The 19,429-nt window shown below is 36.4% G+C and overlaps 1 protein-coding gene across 1 annotated transcript in view; it reads right to left on the bottom strand.

Annotated features, from left to right (window-relative positions):
- Window positions 1–18,176, bottom strand: part of LEKR1 (leucine, glutamate and lysine rich 1) — a 165,717-nt gene extending 147,541 nt beyond the window's left edge. The window contains exons 1-3 of the mRNA XM_081828457.1: window positions 17,980–18,176; window positions 14,834–14,901; window positions 2,919–3,133 (exon numbers count right to left, since the gene is read on the bottom strand). Of these exons, the coding sequence (XP_081684583.1) occupies window positions 2,919–3,133; window positions 14,834–14,901; window positions 17,980–18,031 (335 nt within the window). The 5' untranslated portion in view covers window positions 18,032–18,176. The remainder of the gene's footprint in view (window positions 1–2,918; window positions 3,134–14,833; window positions 14,902–17,979) is intronic.
- Window positions 18,177–19,429: the final 1,253 nt, after the last annotated feature.

The following is a 19,429-nucleotide window of genomic DNA, read 5'->3' as shown; positions in this document are numbered from 1 at the left end:
TGGGATCAATGTCCTTCTAAAAGAGACCTTGGAGAGCTCCCCTGACTCTTATACCTTGTAAGGACACAGCAAGACAGCTATCTATGAATCAAGAAGGGGTGGGAGGAGCTATCCTTCCAAATACACCAGCACCTTGATCTTGGGACTTCCCAGCCTCCAGAGCTGCGAAAAAATAATGTTGTTTATAACCACCCAGTGTATGGTACTTGTTATATTTGCCCAAATGGACTAAGACATCAATAGCATAAAACAGAGAGTCCAGAAATAGACTAGAATAGAAATTAATAGGTAGCATTTCAAATCAAGGGAGAAAGAATGAAAGATATAATGAATAATATTGGGATAACAAGCCATACATTTAGAAAACAACAATAAACACGAAATTATAAATCCACCAGACAAAAATTAATCCCAAATAGATTTAAAAGGTAACTAAAACATCAATGCTATAAAAGTTTTAAACATATGTTGGTTTTTCAACTTGCCTGAATCTAGGTTAGTGTTAATTAGGTGAGTTTCTGTTGTTCGCAACCAAAAGAACTTGACACAGAACCCTGACCAGAATTTAGCATGGAATATTAAAAAAAAAATCAATGCAGAAAAACACAATAAACAAAAAGATAAGCAACGACGAGAAAGTATTAGCAACATATATAAACAAAGTATAATGTCCATGTTATATTAAAAACTCCTAGGGGCCCCTGGGTGGCTCTGTCTTTAAGCATCTGCCTTCGGCTCAGGTCATGATCCCAGGGTCCTGGGATCGAGCCCCACATCAAGCTCCCTGCTCCGCGGGAGGCCTGCTTCTCCCTCTCCCACTCCCCCTGCTTGTGTTCCCTCTCACTGTGTCTCTCTCTGTCAAATAAATAAATAGAATCTTTAAAAAAATGAATAAAATAAAAAAATAAAAACTCCTATAAGTAAAGAAAACTAAACAACCCAATAGAAATTTGGACAACAGATATGAACAAGTAATTAATAGAGGAAGAAATATAAGTGTCGAATAAACATATGAAAAAATGTTCAACCTCATTAGCAATAAAGAAACACAAATTAAACACTAATGAAGTAACTTTTTTCACTCAAGAAAAAAGCAAAAATTTGATGGGGCACCTGGATGACTCAGTCGGTTAAGCATCCAACTCTTGAGTTTGGCTCAGGTTGTGATCTCAGGGTCATGAGATGGAGCCCTGTGTGTCAGACTCCACACTGGGCGTGGAGCCTGCATGGGATTCTCTCTCTTCCTCTGCGTCTGCCCCTCCCCCCTTAAGAAAAGTAAAAATCTGAAAAACTCTAATATTAACAACAAGTAGGAAAGTGGCCACTTTATAAACTATTGGCCAAATATAAATTAACACTATCTTCTCAAAGGACAATTTGGTATAACATTTATTAGAATTTTAAATTGGCTTTTCCTTTCTTTCAGCAATCTCACTTCTAGGAATTTATCCCACAGAAAACATACATACATAAGAATATAAATATAGGTACTATCTGTAATAAGTATTGGAAATAATCTAAATGTTGAAAAGAAAAATGGTTAAGTAAATTATGGCATATTCTTAGTAAGGAAAATGTTGTAACAGTTAAAAACAAGATAGATCTATATGTATTAACATGGAACAATTTTCAATATATATAAATTAAGTGGCAAAGTCACAGAATGACATATTGAACATACTGCTTATATTTAAAACTAGTCTATCAAAAGATAAAGATTTTTAAATTATACATCTTATATAATACATTAGATATCTTAAAGAAATATATCTATAATAAAGGTAAAGGCACAATAAAGGATCTAGAAAGATATACACCAAACCATTAAAAGCGGTTTTATCTCCAGTAAGAAAAAGTCAGAATAAAAAGGGAATTCCTTGCCTTTTCTTCTATCTACTTCTTTTACTTTGTGTGTTTATATATGACTTATATAATTCAATATATTATTAAAGAAAGTAAAATGTAAATATAGCAAGCAAAAGAATTTCTGCTCTGACAGGCAAAAACCCTCCAACTCTAAAATTTTAAACTAAATACTTCAAACTTTTTATTTTTCCACTCAAATATTACAAAATACTTTATTATTCAGATTTGAAATTGAAGAAACTGTAACAAAATTTTCTTTGTAAAGATCTAAGAAATATCAGGCTCAATGGAGATTTAATGTATAAAATTGTATAATAAAATGTAATTGAAGCTCTTAATCCTTCAGAGATTTAACAAAGTTCCTACTTTTACAAAGACATATTCATTACATTCATTAAATTCAAGATTTACTAACATCAATTGTTGATATTTTAAATGGAGAAATAATCATTTATAAGAAAAAAGAAAAGCCATAAAATACCAGCAAAAACCCTTCTATAGAAGTGTTTGTATAAATCCACTGAAGTGTCTTTAGGCAGACTAAATTGCTGATTAGATTCAACAGCATTAGGAACCCATTCTTCAATTTTATTCCAATTTCAGTGATTCAGAATCATGTACCGATTTCAACGTTTTGGCATCCTTTTCAAAACATGAAAACCTTATTGTATAAATCTAAATATTTGAGGCCATTTAAAAACAAATGTTAAGTATCAAAAACTACCAAAATTCACCTGGTTTTTGATAGACAAATCTTCCTAATGATAAAATTAGGATATACATCTAGGGAAAAATAAAACTTCACCCATCTCAACATATAATTACTGAATTAACTGATTTCTAATTATTCAAATAGTAAATACATGTCTCAAAGAAATGCTCAAACTATAATAATTATGTTTAATAATTATTAATGATTAAATGAACTCAAATATATTAAAGTGTAACTTATAACTGATTTAGAGAAATTCTAGAAAAACATTCAAAGTCTATTTATTTCCTGTACTTTTCTTTCAAACTAAATAAATGACAGGAGAATAACAGACTCCAACCTTTCTGTTTTGGATTCACTGTCAATTCTGTACTGTTCAAAATCTTGACTAAGAGACCGTAGCTTTTCTTGAAGTCTCTTTTCACGGTCTATGCTTCCTTGATAAAATTTCATCTCTTTTTCCATCACTTTCATTTTTTCTTCCATAGCCTTAAACTCATGAAGAATAAGATAGCTGACTCCGCAGTACTTACAAACTTTTTCTTCAGGAGACATCTAGAAAACAGACATACAGACATACATACATAAATTAAAATGATATTTTTTAAATTCTGAAAAGCAAAGTTCTACTGAAGATGTTATTGCAACCATGCTGGTCAGATCAAGTAAATGTACACTGGACTATGCCATGGAGTGATAATTATGACTGCTTACCTCTGGATAAAATTTTTAAAACTGGCATGATACTGACTCTGACACAAAATCTTGGAATTAGAAAAGGGTCTTTCAGAGTGATTATTTCTCCATAGTATCTCTAAGAAAAATTTACTCTTGAAATAGTTTCCACGAAATAAAATTAAAAATGATGAAAACATCTTTAAAATTCTTGTTTTAAGAGGAGTTTTCCACGAAGTGGAGAGAAACTACGGGCCTTTTACTGCCAGTTGCACTGTGAACCTGGAGATGCTTCTAGGCTTTTTCAGATCTCATTTTTCTTCATTTATAAAATTCTGGCATTGGACCAAATGAACTCTTAAGCTCCTGTTCAGTTTTAACATTTTATGCTTTTTACAGAATTTAACAGAATTTATGCTAGAATTCTGTCATAAAACCACAAATAGTAAAAACATTTTGAACCTAACCTCTTCTCTCCCAGTTCTTTTCCCTTCACATAGGTATGGTAGATACCTATGGTAGATTTTATAGACAGGGAAATGGCAACCACTGAAGTTGAATAACCAGCTGATACATAGAGACATTGGAATTAAACCCAAGTCTATCTAAACCCAGCACCTACGCCTGTAACCATTTGTGTCATATTTATCTGCCATGTGAAGGTCAGCTAAATCCTCTTCCTTCCTTCAAATAAAATGTTCACGTATCTCTGGTCAACATAAGGGCAGTGAAAAATGGAATTTAGCAAAGTCAAGAGAGAGGTAATTCTTTTTTCTGTCTCAAGTATATAAATGTTCTTCAAGTAGACTCTACTCTACTTGTCCTGCTATTCACAAAGGATGAGAGACGGCTTCATTAAATATTTGCTCCAGAGTACTAAAATGAAAGCAACACTTTTAAGCGTTACTTTTAATGCAACCTCCCTCAAGATTGTAGAAACTGCTCCCTTAACTAAGAGTGACACCACCTCATCTGCCTATCAATGCCATTACACAAGAGTCAGATGAAACAAACTAATAACAAATTTTTACATAGTAACATTTTGCTCATCTAAAGTTCAATAATAAAAATTTCAAATTAAAAAATATAATACTGTGGGATACAGACGAATGACGACATCAATCATCTAACTGCCAGCAATACCAAAATTACAGATTTGTAAAACAACAAGTTTGGAGGAAATCATAAAGATAACTTTGTTCAAGCTCTGGATGGGTTCATAAAGTCTACTCCAATTTAGTAAGTCATTATCCTGACTCTATTTCAACATCCCAAATGATGGGAAACTACTTTGTAAAGCAGCCTGTTTATCTTCTGATGGCTTTGTCTACCAGGAAATTCCTTGTCATGCTGACCCCAGATCTGCCTCCCTGGAACATCCACTGGTCCTAGACCTCCTAGGAACCATGTGGAACAACCCTAGAGCTCTTTCTAATATTTAAAAACAGCTTTCAGGAACACTCCATATCTTCTCTTCTCCAGGTCAACACTTCCAGTTCCCTCAGCTGTTTCCCATATGACATGGTTTTGAATTTCTCCCTTATTCTAAATAATTTTCTCTGAACTTGTTCCAGTGTTCTATATATGTCTCAAAGTATGGTGCCCAGAATTTAATACTCCAGTGTGGTTGGTCTCACTGAAACAGAATAAGAGAGGGCTCAAGCCTCCCTCATTCTAATATCTTGTAAGTAATATCATTGGTAGTATCTTCTAATGCAACCTTAGATCACAACTGTCTTTTATATTTTCAGCAATTATATGTTGATATTATATACTACAACAGGCTTTTATGTTAAATAAAGCCCCTATTTTTTAAAAAATATACTTCAGTACAGGGGCGCCTGGGTGGCTCAGTCGTTAAGCGTCTGCCTTCGGCTCAGGTCATGATCCCAGGGTCCTGGGATTGAGCCCCGCGTTGGACTCCCTGCTCCACGGGAAGCCTGCTTCTCCCTCTCCCACTCCCCCTACTTGTGTTCCCTCTCTCGCTATGTCTCTCTCTGTCAAATGAATAAATAAAATCTTTATATATACTTCAGTACAAAACCATCTTTCATTATATTAAGTATACCAATCTATTCCTTCCCACCTGTGTCCGGTTTTTTAGAGAATCCACCTTCTACTGTCCTGGATGCTCTGTTTAGTAAAATGACTAAAACTCCCTCCACACATCCACCCTAGCCATGGCTGACTGGGGGATGAGGATTAGACATTAGACCCAAAAGAACGAAGCCCTAAGATGGGATGAGCCAATCAGACTTGTAAGTGTTGAAGACCCAGGTATTTGGGACACCTTTAAGCAGTCTCAACGGAGAAGGATCATATGCAAGGTACAGAGTTAGCCACATTACTGGAATGAGGGAGAAAAATGAGCAGACACACAGAGACAAGATGAGACAAAGATAATCTGGATCCAGAGTAGGAGAGGAAAAAAGGAACCAAAGACCTTCGAATTCCTCACTTCAGTTCCTCTTGAGACCTAGCTGCCCTTCTTGCCCTTTGGGGTCCATGCCCAATCTTCCTGCACTATTCTCTTTCCCTCTTATACTACCAATTTCTTGCAACCAATAACCTTCATTCTATCATGTGAGTATTTGGCTTTTCAGATTGAAGTGCTGAAAAATAAATATAATTATAAATGTAAGTAAATAACATACATATTTATACATAAATATCTCAGACACACATATATTTTGAAGATAGGTATGTCTTAGACTCAGCCTTTAGTTACTGACTTTGGTATCCAGGAAATTTTAAGCTTTGTGTCTTTTTCAAAACTGATCCTTGTAAGTTGCTTTATCCATCCAGTTCATTGATTAAAAATGTTGAATATAACAAAATTGAGGAAAGAACTCCACAGCATGTCATAAATACTTGGTTGATACTGATCTATTATTCAGCACATTTGAAGAGTTGAAGGTACAACTTTCAACTGGTTATTAAACTACCCAATTATCTTTATACTGATTCATATTATCTTCAGGAATATTATGACAAACTTTGTCAAATGTCTTCATAAAGCCCATATATTCTATGGCTACTACAGTTCCTGGATCTAGTAACTGTACACAAAATGGAATGGCAGGACCTACATGCCAGTTCCCTTAATGAACGTAAAATTGGCTCAAGGGTTATTGCTTTCTAGTATATACTCACAAACCACCTTTTATTTTTTTAAGATTTTATTTATTTATTTGAAAGAGAGAGTGTGTGCGCTCCTGCACATGAGTTGGGAGAGGGGCAGAAGGAGAGGGAGAAGCAGACTCCCCACTGAGCAGAGACCCGATGCCAGCCTGGATCCCAGGGCCCTGAGACTATGACCTGAGCTGAACACAGACGCTTAACCAACTGAGCCACCCAAGCGCCCCCTACAAATCACCTTTTAATAAATATATTCTAGTACATTGTCTGAGATTGAAATTGAATTCACTAGTTGTAATTTACGGTTATTTTACACATGGGATGGCATTTGTACATTATCCTCTTACTCTCTACATGTTCTCAAAGATCACCAACCACAGGCCCATTCAAAGGTACTATCAGTTCCTGGGAATATAATTTATCTAGGTGAAGAGACCTGAACTAATTCAGAACAGATGGGTATTTTCTTATAATCCCTTTCCTCACTGTGATTTTTGGTTCCTTCTCATCAATTTGCAAATTATATTGCTTACTTGAAGGCACTTTCGTTCTTAACCTTATGCCTATTAATCACGGTTCTTGCCCAGACTCTGGCAAAATGCCTTACCCTCATCCTAAAGAAAACTCTTGCTGGGTGGAGCTTATTTGCAGCCTGATGTAAGTACTGTAAGCAAATAACATATATATTTATACATAAATATCTTAGACACACATATTTTGAAGATAGGTATGTCTTAGACTCAGCCTTTAGACTCAGAAAGAGTATACATTTCACAGTTACAAAAGCTATTAGGATGTTATTTTACCACAGCCATCAAGTGGGAGGTGGATGGAGCTGAAATCTATGAAGTAATACATTTTACAGAATCTTCCAGAAGTTCAACAAAGAGAGCCCAAACATGACATTATGAGCAAGAAACAAGACAATCAAATTATAAAATAATAAGTCCATAAGAAGAGTCTCCAGACTGGGCCTAGTACAATCTGAATCACTGATTGATCTATGTTAAATAAGTATATTGAACAAAAGTTTTCCATGTTAACTTGTAAATAATTTTCCATAAGTAAAACTACAACAGAAAGAAATGTAATAACCCTTTCAAATTCTTTGTGTTTGTATGGGCTAATTACTGAGGACATTTTTGTGAAACTTGAGAAATTATGTTCCCAAATGAAGTAAAAGTTACCTGTTTTTTGTGAAATATAATTTGTGCTTCATTCTTATAACTTGGTGTTATATCATGTCCTCATTTTGTAAGTAAAATAACGACATGCTGTCATTCTTGACAAAAGAGCTAACATTAGGATGTTTTTGCTTTCTACAAGATGCACTTTGGAGGAGGCATCAACAAATGCAGTATATTAAACGTACAGCTATTTAAAAATAAATTATAAAATAAACTTTGCAAGTTCAGTGTTTGTACTTTTAAAATTATAGTTATTTAATATAAAAATGATGCAAAATTTTTAAAAGGTTAAATTAGGCTTTGGATCCTTTTCAAAGTTCCTGTCTGTGCTTTAACTAGGAAAGGCACTCCAGTAACCTCCTGCTGCCCAAATGAGGCATTCTCTGCTCCAAAACTGTTTTCTTCCCCCACCCATCCCGGGCTTTTGTACTTGGATAAGGAAGAAAGAAACATAAACTATTTCACAAAGGTAAGAGTGACCGCAGTATAAAATGTTAACCTTTCTAAGAGGTCTCCCATTTAAAAAGATGCAAAGAGTGTCTAGCTAGTGAATTTCATTAGGATTGGGAGAAACGCTTTGAGACAGGACAGTGTACCTTTTGAATCATTAAGTATACAGGCCACCTGACCATTTCATAAGGCCACCAGGACCCTTCTTTATCAATAAGTCAAGTTACTACACCACCAATTTAAATATCAATTGGCAATATCATCTACAAAAAACCTTTGCTAACATTATATGTAATGGTGAAAAATTGTGTGTTTTTTCCTCTAATATCAGTAACAAGGCAAGGATATCCATTCTCTCTACTCTTATTCAACATAATGCTGGAAGTTCTAGCATAGCAAGAAGGCAAGAAGAAGTAAATGGTATACATACCAGAAAGAAAGAAAGAAAACTGTCCCTATTTGAGAGGACATGATTGTCTACATAGAAAATCCCAAAGAATTTACAATAAAACTAGAACAAATAAGTTCAGCAAGGTCAATGATTGAAGAATAACATAAACAAACTAATTATAGTTGTACAGATTGCCAGTGAACACCTGGACAGTGAAATTAAAAATACAATACTGATTATGATTGCTCAAAAAAATGAAATACTTAGGCGTAAATCTAACAAAACATACAGTATTTATATGCTAAAAACTATAAAATGCTGATGAAAAAATAAAAGAAGATCCAAATATACAGAAAACATACTGAAGATTCAAAATATTCAAAATAGCAATTGTCCCCAAATTTATATATATATATATAGGCTTAATGTAATTCTTATCAAAATTTCAGCAAAATGTTTTTAAAGATATAGACAGGATTGTTCTCAAATTTATATGGAAAGGCAAAGGAACTAGAAGAGCTAAAACAATTTTGAAAAAAATAAAGTGGAAAGAATCATTTTACCTGATTTCAAGACATACTATATTGCTACAGTAATCAAGACTGTGTGGTATTAACAGAGGAACAGACACATAGATCAATGGAATAGAATAGCAAACCCAGAAATAGATTTGCATAAATGTCAAACTGATTTTTTGCAATGGTCAAAAAGCAACTCAGTGAAGGAAAGACAGCCTTTTCAACAAATGGTGATGGAACAATCAGATACCCATAAGTTAAAAGGAAGGAAGGAAGGAATACTAAACTCATACCCAATACAAAAATTAACTCAAAATGATTATGGACCTAAATGTAAAACATAAAAATATTATTTTAGAAGGAAAAAAACCTAGGAGAAAATCTTCAGGATTTTCTAGGCAAGGAATTCTTATACTTGATACCAAAAGCATAATCCATAAAGGGAAAAACTGATAAGTTGGATTTCATCAAAATCTGAAACTTCTGTTCTGCAAAAGACCCTGTGAAGAGGATAAAAAGACAAGCTATAGACTGGGAAAAAAATATTTACAAGTCACATATCTGACAAAGGATTGTTATCTAGATTACACAAGAACTCTCAAAACTCAACAGTTTAAAAAAAATCCAATTAGAAAACACATGGTCAAAAGACAGGAAGAGAGACTTCACCTAAGAAGATATATAGATGCCAAATAAGCACATGAAAAGATATTCATCATTAGCCATTAGAAAAATGCAAGTTAAAACCACAATGAGATATCACTATATATTTATCAGAAAAGCTAACAAACACTAATAACATCAAAGTCTGGTAAAGATGCAGAAAAGGTGGCTCACTCATATACTGCTGGTGAGAATGTAAAATGGGACAGACCTCTGGAAAAGTTTGACAGTGTCTTAAAAAACTAAACATGCAATGCAACTACTGTACAACCTAGCAATTGCACTCTTGGGCATTTATCCCAGGAAAATGAAAACATATGTTCACATAAAAAATATACATGAATATTTACAGCTTTATATATAATTGTCAAAAACTGGAAAAAACCCAGATGTCCTTCAACAGGTTAAACCATAGTACCTTCATACCCTGGAATACTTCTCAGCAACAGAAAGGAATAAACTATTGATACATGCAACAACCTGAAAAAAGCTCCAGAGAATTACACTGAGTGAAAAAACTAATCCTAAAAGGTTACATATTGCTTGATTCCATTTAGGTAACACTCTTGAAATGACATAATTATTGGATATCAATGGTTCCCAGGGGTCATGAATTAGGGGTGGAAGGTTGGGTAGTGGAGATGTGTGAAGAGGTAGGTTGAGGTGAGTGTGGCTATAAAAGGGCAACATGAGGACCCCTTGTTGTGACAGAACTGTTGTACATCCTGACTGTATCGAAGTTAATACCCTGGTTATGAGACTGCAGTACAGTTTTGCCAGATATTACCACCGGGGGAAACTGGGGAAAGAAGGGGAAGCTGGGGAAGAAGTTGGCATCTCTTGGTATCATTTCTTGCAACTACATGTGAATCTACAGTGATCTCAAAATAAGAATCTTATTTTTAAAATCATAAAAGTAAAAATAAATCAATCTGGGACTGAAACACAGAGATTAACCCATAAAGAAATTTTATTGAGCAATTTTAAGAAATGTTGGCTTCACACATAAATTATACATGACACATTCGTGTTTATATAAATACACTTCCAAAGTGTATTTCCTCCAATACCTGTTTTTCCACTGGGAAACCTCACCTTAGACTCTATGACCCTCTGCAGCCAGCCAACAAAAGTATTTTGGACTTAAAAAAAAAAGGAAAAAAAGAGAGGTATTTTGCAGATTTTTCAAGATTCATAGTAATTTAAAAAAAAAACAAAACTGTTTTTCCTAATGAACTATCTTGGATTACAATATTAACTGAACAGTCTCTCCAAAAATTACATTGCTTCCTATTTCTTTTGTCATTAAGTTTTAAAACTACAATAGCTTAAAATCACAACACACATACTCACAGCCACATACAAATATCACTTTTCTAGGATGCTATGCTAACATTTCTATGACTATATTCTCTTTCTTTTTCCTCTACTTTAACTCAACACAAAATCTGGCCTAGCCACAGTGGCCCAAAATGACCTGGAAAATTACGTTTATTTTTTCTGGCAATGACAATCTGTGCTTGGAAACATAAAACTGTTATTCTGAATAAATTTCAAAGTTCCAAAGTACTAAAATTACTTTACTGAAACAGGACAAAATGAGCCGTTACTGCTAGAGAAAGGGATTGTTATTCCAGAAAGAACAGTGTGCTCTCTAGCCCTTGCACCACCACTTCTGTTTTATAAAATAAACAACTCTGGTCTCTTTATTTTACTTTGTGTTCTGTGGTAATAAATATCTTTTGAAGCTAAAATTCTATTACAAGTGTTCATTTTGTCACCGTTTTAAAAAACAAGAGATCAGTCTTACTTTTGCAAAAGAACTAATTTTTGCATTAGTTTGCTGGTTATTTTGATTTCTGCATATGTCCCCTAACAAAAACAGCAAAAGGAAAGTTGTTTGTTGCTTCTTTTTCTAAAAAAAAAAAAAAAAAAAAAAGCCCACCTGTCTCTAACATCAGTTGACATTCAGAAGGGGAATAAATAAAGAATTATTACTTTGCTGATCTATAAGTATTGTTTTAGTTTTAAATTGTGGCAATTCTAAACTTAGACCAAGTTCATTCTGCTTTCAGAATGCTGGATGAAAATTCTAGCAAAGCTGTTAGATATTGGAAGTCAGAGACAGGTGGGGGTTAGCTCAGTCTAGAGAGAGTAGATTTAGAGATATGGTCTAAGAACATTCACAAGTGAACTGTAGTCTAGCAGCAGACAAAGTGGACAAGTGTGGTCCTGCTGTCCAGCCCATGGGCCTGTTTTACATTTTCTGTCACTTAGGGATATGGATGTCTGAGGTGTGTTTTATGCTTAGTCAGAAACTGTGATAAAAAGCAAAAAGAGTTAGGAATGGGAGTCAAAAAGATTATTTTATTCTTTCTTCTCTAAGATTTCCTAAGACGATGAGATCAGGGGGAGTTAATTTAAAATCGTAGGCTTCTAATCAAGAAATGGATTCTCTAACTGTGCTGGTTGTCATCAGCATTTCTTCTCCACACCTGTCCCCACCACCCTTACTTTTTCTTGCAACTCTTTCAATTACTACCTATTTTGCTATTAATAGTACAGTATAGTACATTTTCACATTATCATGTATCTTTCATGGGATTTATTGACCATCTATTTCCAGATTTGATATATGTATCAAAAGTACAGAAAGAAATAAATAGGAAAAGTTCACCTTTTCTTTCTTGATCTCTACACTAACCTTCCTTGCCTACACACAGGAAAAAAAAAAAAAAAAAGGAAACACAGCAGGTGCTTCCCTAGAAAGAAGAGTCAGCATAAAAACTAACACAAAAGGTTAACAGAAGAACAATTAAAAAAAAAGAGAAACCTTTGAAAAACCTGTCACCACATACTGATCCACAAACCTCACATACTTGTTTATCTAAGAAATGAGCACAATTTCAAAGCCATGATGGAAAAAATTGTTTTCTTCATATTAATAATGAAATGGTTCTAGAATTGTTGAATCACTAAAATGTACACCTATAACTAATATAACACTTGTATGTTATCTGTACTGGAATTAAAATAAAAACTTAATATAAGAAACTGAAAAAAATAATGAAATGGTTCTAATCTGAAGTATTCTTCTTACCATTATAAGCTATTTATCTATTTAACATGGTTCTTTACGAAATGATGTATGCAAGCTGACTAAATAGATATACTGCCTGATCAGTGAGCAATTTAACAAGTTGCATTATGGACAATCTAGATGAATCAAAGGTAAGTAAGAAGTTGTGGAAAACAAATAACTGACTTATTCTTAGACTGTGCTTAATAGGCTGTGGCTACATGTAGACATTTTCCTTGTGTTATAATCAAGTACCCAGAACAGTGCCTAGCACATAATAGGCACTTGATAAATATTTGTGGTATAAATGTATCTAACTTAGGTCTGAAAAAGTGCAGAGCTGCACTTTACATTCTAAACATCCATCAGGACAAGGGCTACAAGCAGCATAATTGTCCAGGGCCTTAGGCAGCTGAGTTTCTCCTGATGTCCCTTCTCTGCACTATATGGACAGCTGCCTGCCACTCCTGCCTTAAGAATGTATCTGTAAATTTATGAAAGGATTGGTTTTACCATTTTTAAACAATTTACTTATATAGTACCTTAAACATGAGAAGAAAGCATTCTGCAACTTTGAGAACAGTATCATCAAAATAAATACATACTCTTTCACATATTCAAAACATTTACATTGTTAAACATTCTCTAACTTGGCCAGCTTTTTCTCACCAGTAAGCTTCTGTTACCTTGGCCTAGGATGCCCTATTCCCATCTGTCTATAGAAATACACAGCCTTCAAGGGCTTTTGCCCACATAAAGCTCCCCCGTTGACCATCCCAATATCAGGGATTCCTCCCCCACCCCACCTCTCCACTCTCAAAGAAGATACTACCTTATATAACATTTAAATCATTAACTGTCTTCTAGAGTTATTTTTTCATGTCATTATATATCCTCTTCCTTACGATCTGCAGTATGGGTATTGTCTCTTTGACTCTTTTGTTCTGTTTCTCTTAATCTCTACCATACCAGCCTAGTACATGGAAAGAACTCAGTTGAGCGAGAGAGGAAGAATATACGATGTCTTCAAACACATATAAGCACCATTTCTCAGCTAAATATAGCATAGCTAAACTGTGCTTAATATCTCTTACATGTAACTTAAAAGGTGAAGCAAATTAAATGCAATGGTTTAAAAGGTCTTTTTCTGGGTCTTTTCCCTTCCAGTTCCTGCTAGATTGCATTTTACATAAATCTGAAGGACATGCAGTAACATTAAGCATCAAGTTAAATCAATGGAATGATTAATGCTAACAGGCAGCCCAAAGCAATGTGCACAAAGGATAAAAGCATATCTGAGGGATGACTGCAATTTTTAAGTAAAAAGTAACGGACTGGTGGCTAATTAAGAGTTGACTGTAGATTTACCGAAAAATCTCAATGATTAATGATAGCTAATGTTTGAGGTTTCAATACACAATTTGTCAGTTTCAAAAGAGATATTTAAAAAATTAAACTGTTAACAATGTATGCATTGCCAAACTAAATACAGGATAAATGCTTCTGCCTGAGGACAGCTATTAACTCACAGGGAGGAGAGCAGGATAGAAACTGTAAAGAAAAATTGATTGTTAACCAGATTCAATGAGTTGATATATATGAAAGGTTTTAAAACACTGCTTGGTACATGATAAGTGGCAAAAATTAAGGTGAAACTGAAATAGACCTTTATATGGAGAGAGACACCAACATTTAGCATCACATGAACTTACAAACTAATTGTAGTTTCTATAATAGCTTACTATTAATTATCCATTTTGCAAATACAGAATAAGATTCACTTAAAATTTTAAACAGGCCCATGTATTTCCATTTTTTACAACAAGTTTTTTTCTCCTGAAAAGCTGCTATAAAAATATTTAAATACAGTATTTGGACACTCCTGAGTCCCTCTTTTCACAAAAGCTCCACAAATACCTGGTCAAATACTGTGCTGGAATTAAAGATGTCTTCCTTCACAGGTTAAAAATTCTTTGCACTGAATTGAATTCTACAATCTGGCCATTATGGTTATTTCCTTTACCACTCCATCAATTCATTGCAGATGCCCTGACCAAAATAAATGTAAAACCTCTGAAATCATTCCCCCAGGTTTTATATCTACCTTAAAATGCTCTTAATGTTATGCTGTAATAACACAATACAATATCATACCTTTCGGATTTCTTCAGGTAATGCATGCATGGGGATGTGACGATCCATAATTTCCCAAAATATGAGTTCTGAAGTAAAATAATATAAAAACATTGATAGCAATAGTCAGAATTGAAATAATGTGAATAAAATTCAAATTAAAAGATATAAATTCTTGGGAGTACTCAGAGATGAATGGTGATAACTTTTAACGGTTATTTCATCAACTCAATGTTAAAAGGTACAACCAACTGGGCTTTTCTCAGTTAGCTATTAGGCCAATAGGAAAGATAACAGACAACTGAGTTAGAAACATTTTCTTTCTTTAGAACTTTATAGTCTAATCGTAATTTCTGTGGTAGTTTATTACTAATGATTTGTTTTGCAAATACAGAACAAGTGTCACTTAAAATTTTAAACAGGCCTATTTCTGTTTTCTTAAAAAAAGGGGTGGGGTCCAAAAACTTAAAAGTATCTAAATATAGTATTTTAGTTCAGCAGATAAGAAAAACAATTATGACATGAATGCTGGTTTAGAGGATGAAGTATGAAAAAAATAGTTATCAAATTAAGTATCATATGCAGGCACTTCTCAAAGCATGAGAAGTGTTCATTTACTTAAGATGAACATTTACATAATTTTACGCAGATATTTTACTTTAATAGATTTTCATTTTCTAATAAAACAACTCAACAAAATTCTATCACTACTTTCATGTAACTACACAAGATGAATGGAGACAGTACTTTCGGGTTTTTTTAATCTTTCCCAAATATGGAGAAAATACACAGTCCAGTTTCATGAGAAATGTTTATATATACATCTAAGGAGTGAGGAGTAGAAAGAGGGAAGCAGAGTAAGATGATACAGGCACAATTCCATAGCAAGGAAGAAAATCTGAGGGCCAGGAGTAGTAGACAAAGAACAACCTAGGAGTTCAGGAAGGAAAAATGTCTTATCTTTCCGGTGGGAATGGGAAACTAGGGAAGGCTTCCAGAGGCTGTTTGCTTTTGATCAGAGCAGGTTTTTGACACAAAGATAGACTGGAGGCATAGTACTCTATCAGAGACAGCAACCTCAGCCACAACAAGGTGTTAGGGAAATTGTAGTCAACAAAAATTTCTGTAGTGGCAGTATTTTTTTTTTAATAGTGCAACCATTGGTGGAAAGAAAATTCCACAAAGCATGCTGTTTTAATGAGATGCTGTTTAAAACAAATAATGAGCTGTCTTCCCATATAAAGATAATGTATGTGTGTGGGGGGGTGGGTACAGTTAACTGACATAGCTAACATAGACCCACATAGCCAAGTACATGATAATCTGATGTTTGGCGAACTGTCTCTGATGTGGCAAGAGCTCATAATTCACAGGAGGCTCATTATTGTCTCTTCTGTCATTTTACAATGGACTCACCATCAGTAAAATAAGATGGCATCATCTTAATTAAACTCTGGTGGGAGTAGAATCTTTCCTAAAATTACCAACTAAATCTCCTTTTTAAATTCCACCCATAGGGGCGCCTGGGTGGTTCAGTCGTTAAGTGTCTGCCTTCGGCTCGGGTCATGATCCCGGGGTCCCGGGATTGAGCCCCGCATCGGGCTCCCTGCTCCGCGGGAGGCCTGCTTCTTCCTCTCCCACTCCCCCTGCTTGTGCTCCCCCTCCCGCTGTGTCTCTCTCTGTCAAATAAATAAATAAAATCTTTAAAAAAAAAAAATTCCACCCATAAAATTATTTGAGAGCATGGATCCAGTGACAGTATAAACAAGGGACCAGTGGAACAGTTTTTGTTTATTACCTTATCTCTAAAGCTATTCCAACTTTGTGTCATTATTATAGCAAGTAGGGAAATTTGGCAGGTTCTAATTATTGAAGAAAAAATTAAAAATTAAATACTGCCAACCCAGAAAATCTCTCCACAATGCAGAAAGAAAACAGTCTCATTACTGAATAATCATTTAACTAGACTGTGATGTGCATCAGAGCCAATCTGCTAATGAGACTACAAAGACAGAAATCCCATTTTTATACAGCTATGTAGATACAATCCATTACATACATCTTCTCGAGAGAAATGGTAACTCATCCTCAATACAGTCTGTTACACAATTTCATAGTTCGTTTTCAGTTCACCTAGTAATTGAAGTAGCTAATAGCTGCGCTAGTTAATTGCGACTGTGCTAAGGAATACAAATCTCTCTGACAGAGCCCTTGGTACTAAAGTAAGCTGCCTAGGCGAAATTCCCAAGGTGACAAGGAGATAGCTTCCTTGATGTTTACATTTTAAAGAAATGGCTCTCACGTCCTCAAGAAAAACATTCTGGGTCTTTAAAAAGATTTGCATAGGTATTAAAGGAACAGAGGAAACATTCACAAATACCAAGTTTCTCAAGAAACGGAAGAGACCTTCCCCTTTGGTAACACGGCAATTTTTTAAATTGTTACTTCACTCTTATATTATTTTGCATGTTTTATCAAATCAGTTTCTTTTATTCTTTCACATTACATACATGTAGACTGCCCTTGAACAAGAGGTGCGGTGAAACTGGCAGCAGCTACTAAGTATTTGTGAACCTGCTCTCTTAACAGGATCACGAAGATGTCGAAAACACAGAAACGTCCTGGATTGTTCACTTCCGATTCCCTTCCTCACAGCAGTGTCACGCTGGGCCATTAACTCACGTTCGGCTTTCAGACCCTTCCGTAAACACACCCTTCCCGTGGTGTGAATCACCCGCAAATGAGCGGGTCAGGGTCAGGTGAAACGGAGTTCATGTTCTAAGACATTCCTGAAGCAGCGGCATTTTCCAAATAGAAACCAACTGCAAGGCCAGCCAAAACTGCTGGAAGGGTTTTGAAACCCGTCCCTTTCTAACCCCGTTCCCTCGGGACCTGCAGTGGCGGGAGGAGGGAGGAGGGTGCGGGACCGAGGCCGAGCTGCGCTCTCAGGGAGAGTAGAGGACGGCGGGGCCGAGCGGGCTCGCGGAAGCTGTGCAGGGGCCGCAAAGGGGGGCGAAGGAGACGCTCGGGGCCATATTCCCTCGCCGCGGCTCAGCTTTCCGGCCCTCTCCCCCCGTCCCCCCATGCCAGCACGCCTCCGCTCCGGAACTTCGTCCCGGGGGACTGGGTAGGCCGGGGGACTCAAGGAAGTCATTTCATTGTCTCACCTAGACCTCCACTCCGAGTGCGAACGGCTTTCCCGGTCTCCCGGGAAACCATGCTACACGTCGGCCCGACGTCAGAGCGCGGTGACGTCACGGCCCACGCCGTTCGCCAGCGCAGAGCGGGGCTCCCTTGCCACGCTCCAGGCCCCACGCGCCGGGCGGAAGCGGGAAATCTCACGATGGGGGTTTGGAGGGGAGGGCTTGTATTATAGAGTGCTGTAAGAGGGAAGGAAGGGGCGCGAAGGGCGGGGTGCGAAGGGCAGGGCGGGGGAGGGCGGGCTGGAGTCGTGGTAGAGGCTGCTGAGGAGGAGAGAAATGTCCCTAGCCTCAAGGTGAGTTGGAGAGAGACTCGGCCTGCAGTGGAGGCCCAAGTCACTATACCTCTGATCCCTGGCTCTACAGCCCGCATGGCGGACACAGCAGCGGGCAATTATAGTTATTGAGCGCTAAGAGGAGAGAAACCTGTAAAGGGTGTAAAGGGAAGCTCCGGTCATTGGCATTGCAGCGAGGGCAATTGGGAGGGTATTAGAATTTTCATCCTAGCCCCAAAGTAGTCGGGATGTAAGGGCTTGTTCATTGGGTATCTTGAGAACCCCTAGTACACAAGTTATTTATAGGAGGCTGCTCACCTTTACACGTGACTTACTTTCCTACCTTCATAAAGCAAGTATTTATTAATGACCTACTAAGAGACAACCGCTGCCTACCGGAATGGGGTGATTCTGTGACTAACCCAGGTAGGGACAGCTGTTGGTGTGATTTTCAAGTGTCTCAATAGCCCCGATCTCTCCTTTTTTTTTTTTTTTTTTAAGATTTTATTTCTGTATTTGATAGAGAGGGAGAAGCTGGCTTCCCGCGGGGCAGGGAGCCCGGATGTGGGTCTTGACCCCAGGACCCCGGGATCATGACCTGAGCCGAAGGCAGAAGCCTAACGACTATGCCACTCAGGCGCCCCCCGCCCCCCATCTCTCCTTTTTGAGGATTATATGAGGTCAAAAATGCAGCTCTTACAAGAAAAATCATCTGTGGCTCACTAGCAGAGAAAGAGACATTACTATCGAATGAAGTAAGGTTGAATAAATACAGAGAAAACTAAAACCTATAGATTTAGAGGTGATTAAACGATGCAGAGCAGTGCTCAAACAGTAGTCAAACTACTGATGAGAGCTGTTTATTAATAAAAATGATAGCATGAAGTACTGAACACTGCTAAAAACCTTGTTCCCCAAAGTCTTGGAGATAGATCTACCCTGTACACTTAACCTGGCTGATATTTTTGCCCCAACGCCCACCACCGACTTTGAGTTTCCACCCCCTCAAAGAGCATTTTTCTTCATCTGGGAAAGATAAGCAATAAGAGGACTGAAGAAAGGATTAAGGGGAGTAGAGGACAGCCAACGAAGTGGTCAGGTACAGCATGCTATGAGAAGTGCAAAGAACTTTCAACAGCTAT

This window comes from Leptonychotes weddellii, chromosome 1, assembly GCF_054177405.1.
Source record: "Leptonychotes weddellii isolate Sample4059 chromosome 1, ASM5417740v2, whole genome shotgun sequence".
Taxonomy (NCBI): Eukaryota; Metazoa; Chordata; class Mammalia; order Carnivora; family Phocidae; genus Leptonychotes; species Leptonychotes weddellii.
The sequence above is the reverse complement of the archived record's forward strand: the minus strand, read 5'-3'. Positions and strand labels throughout refer to the sequence as shown.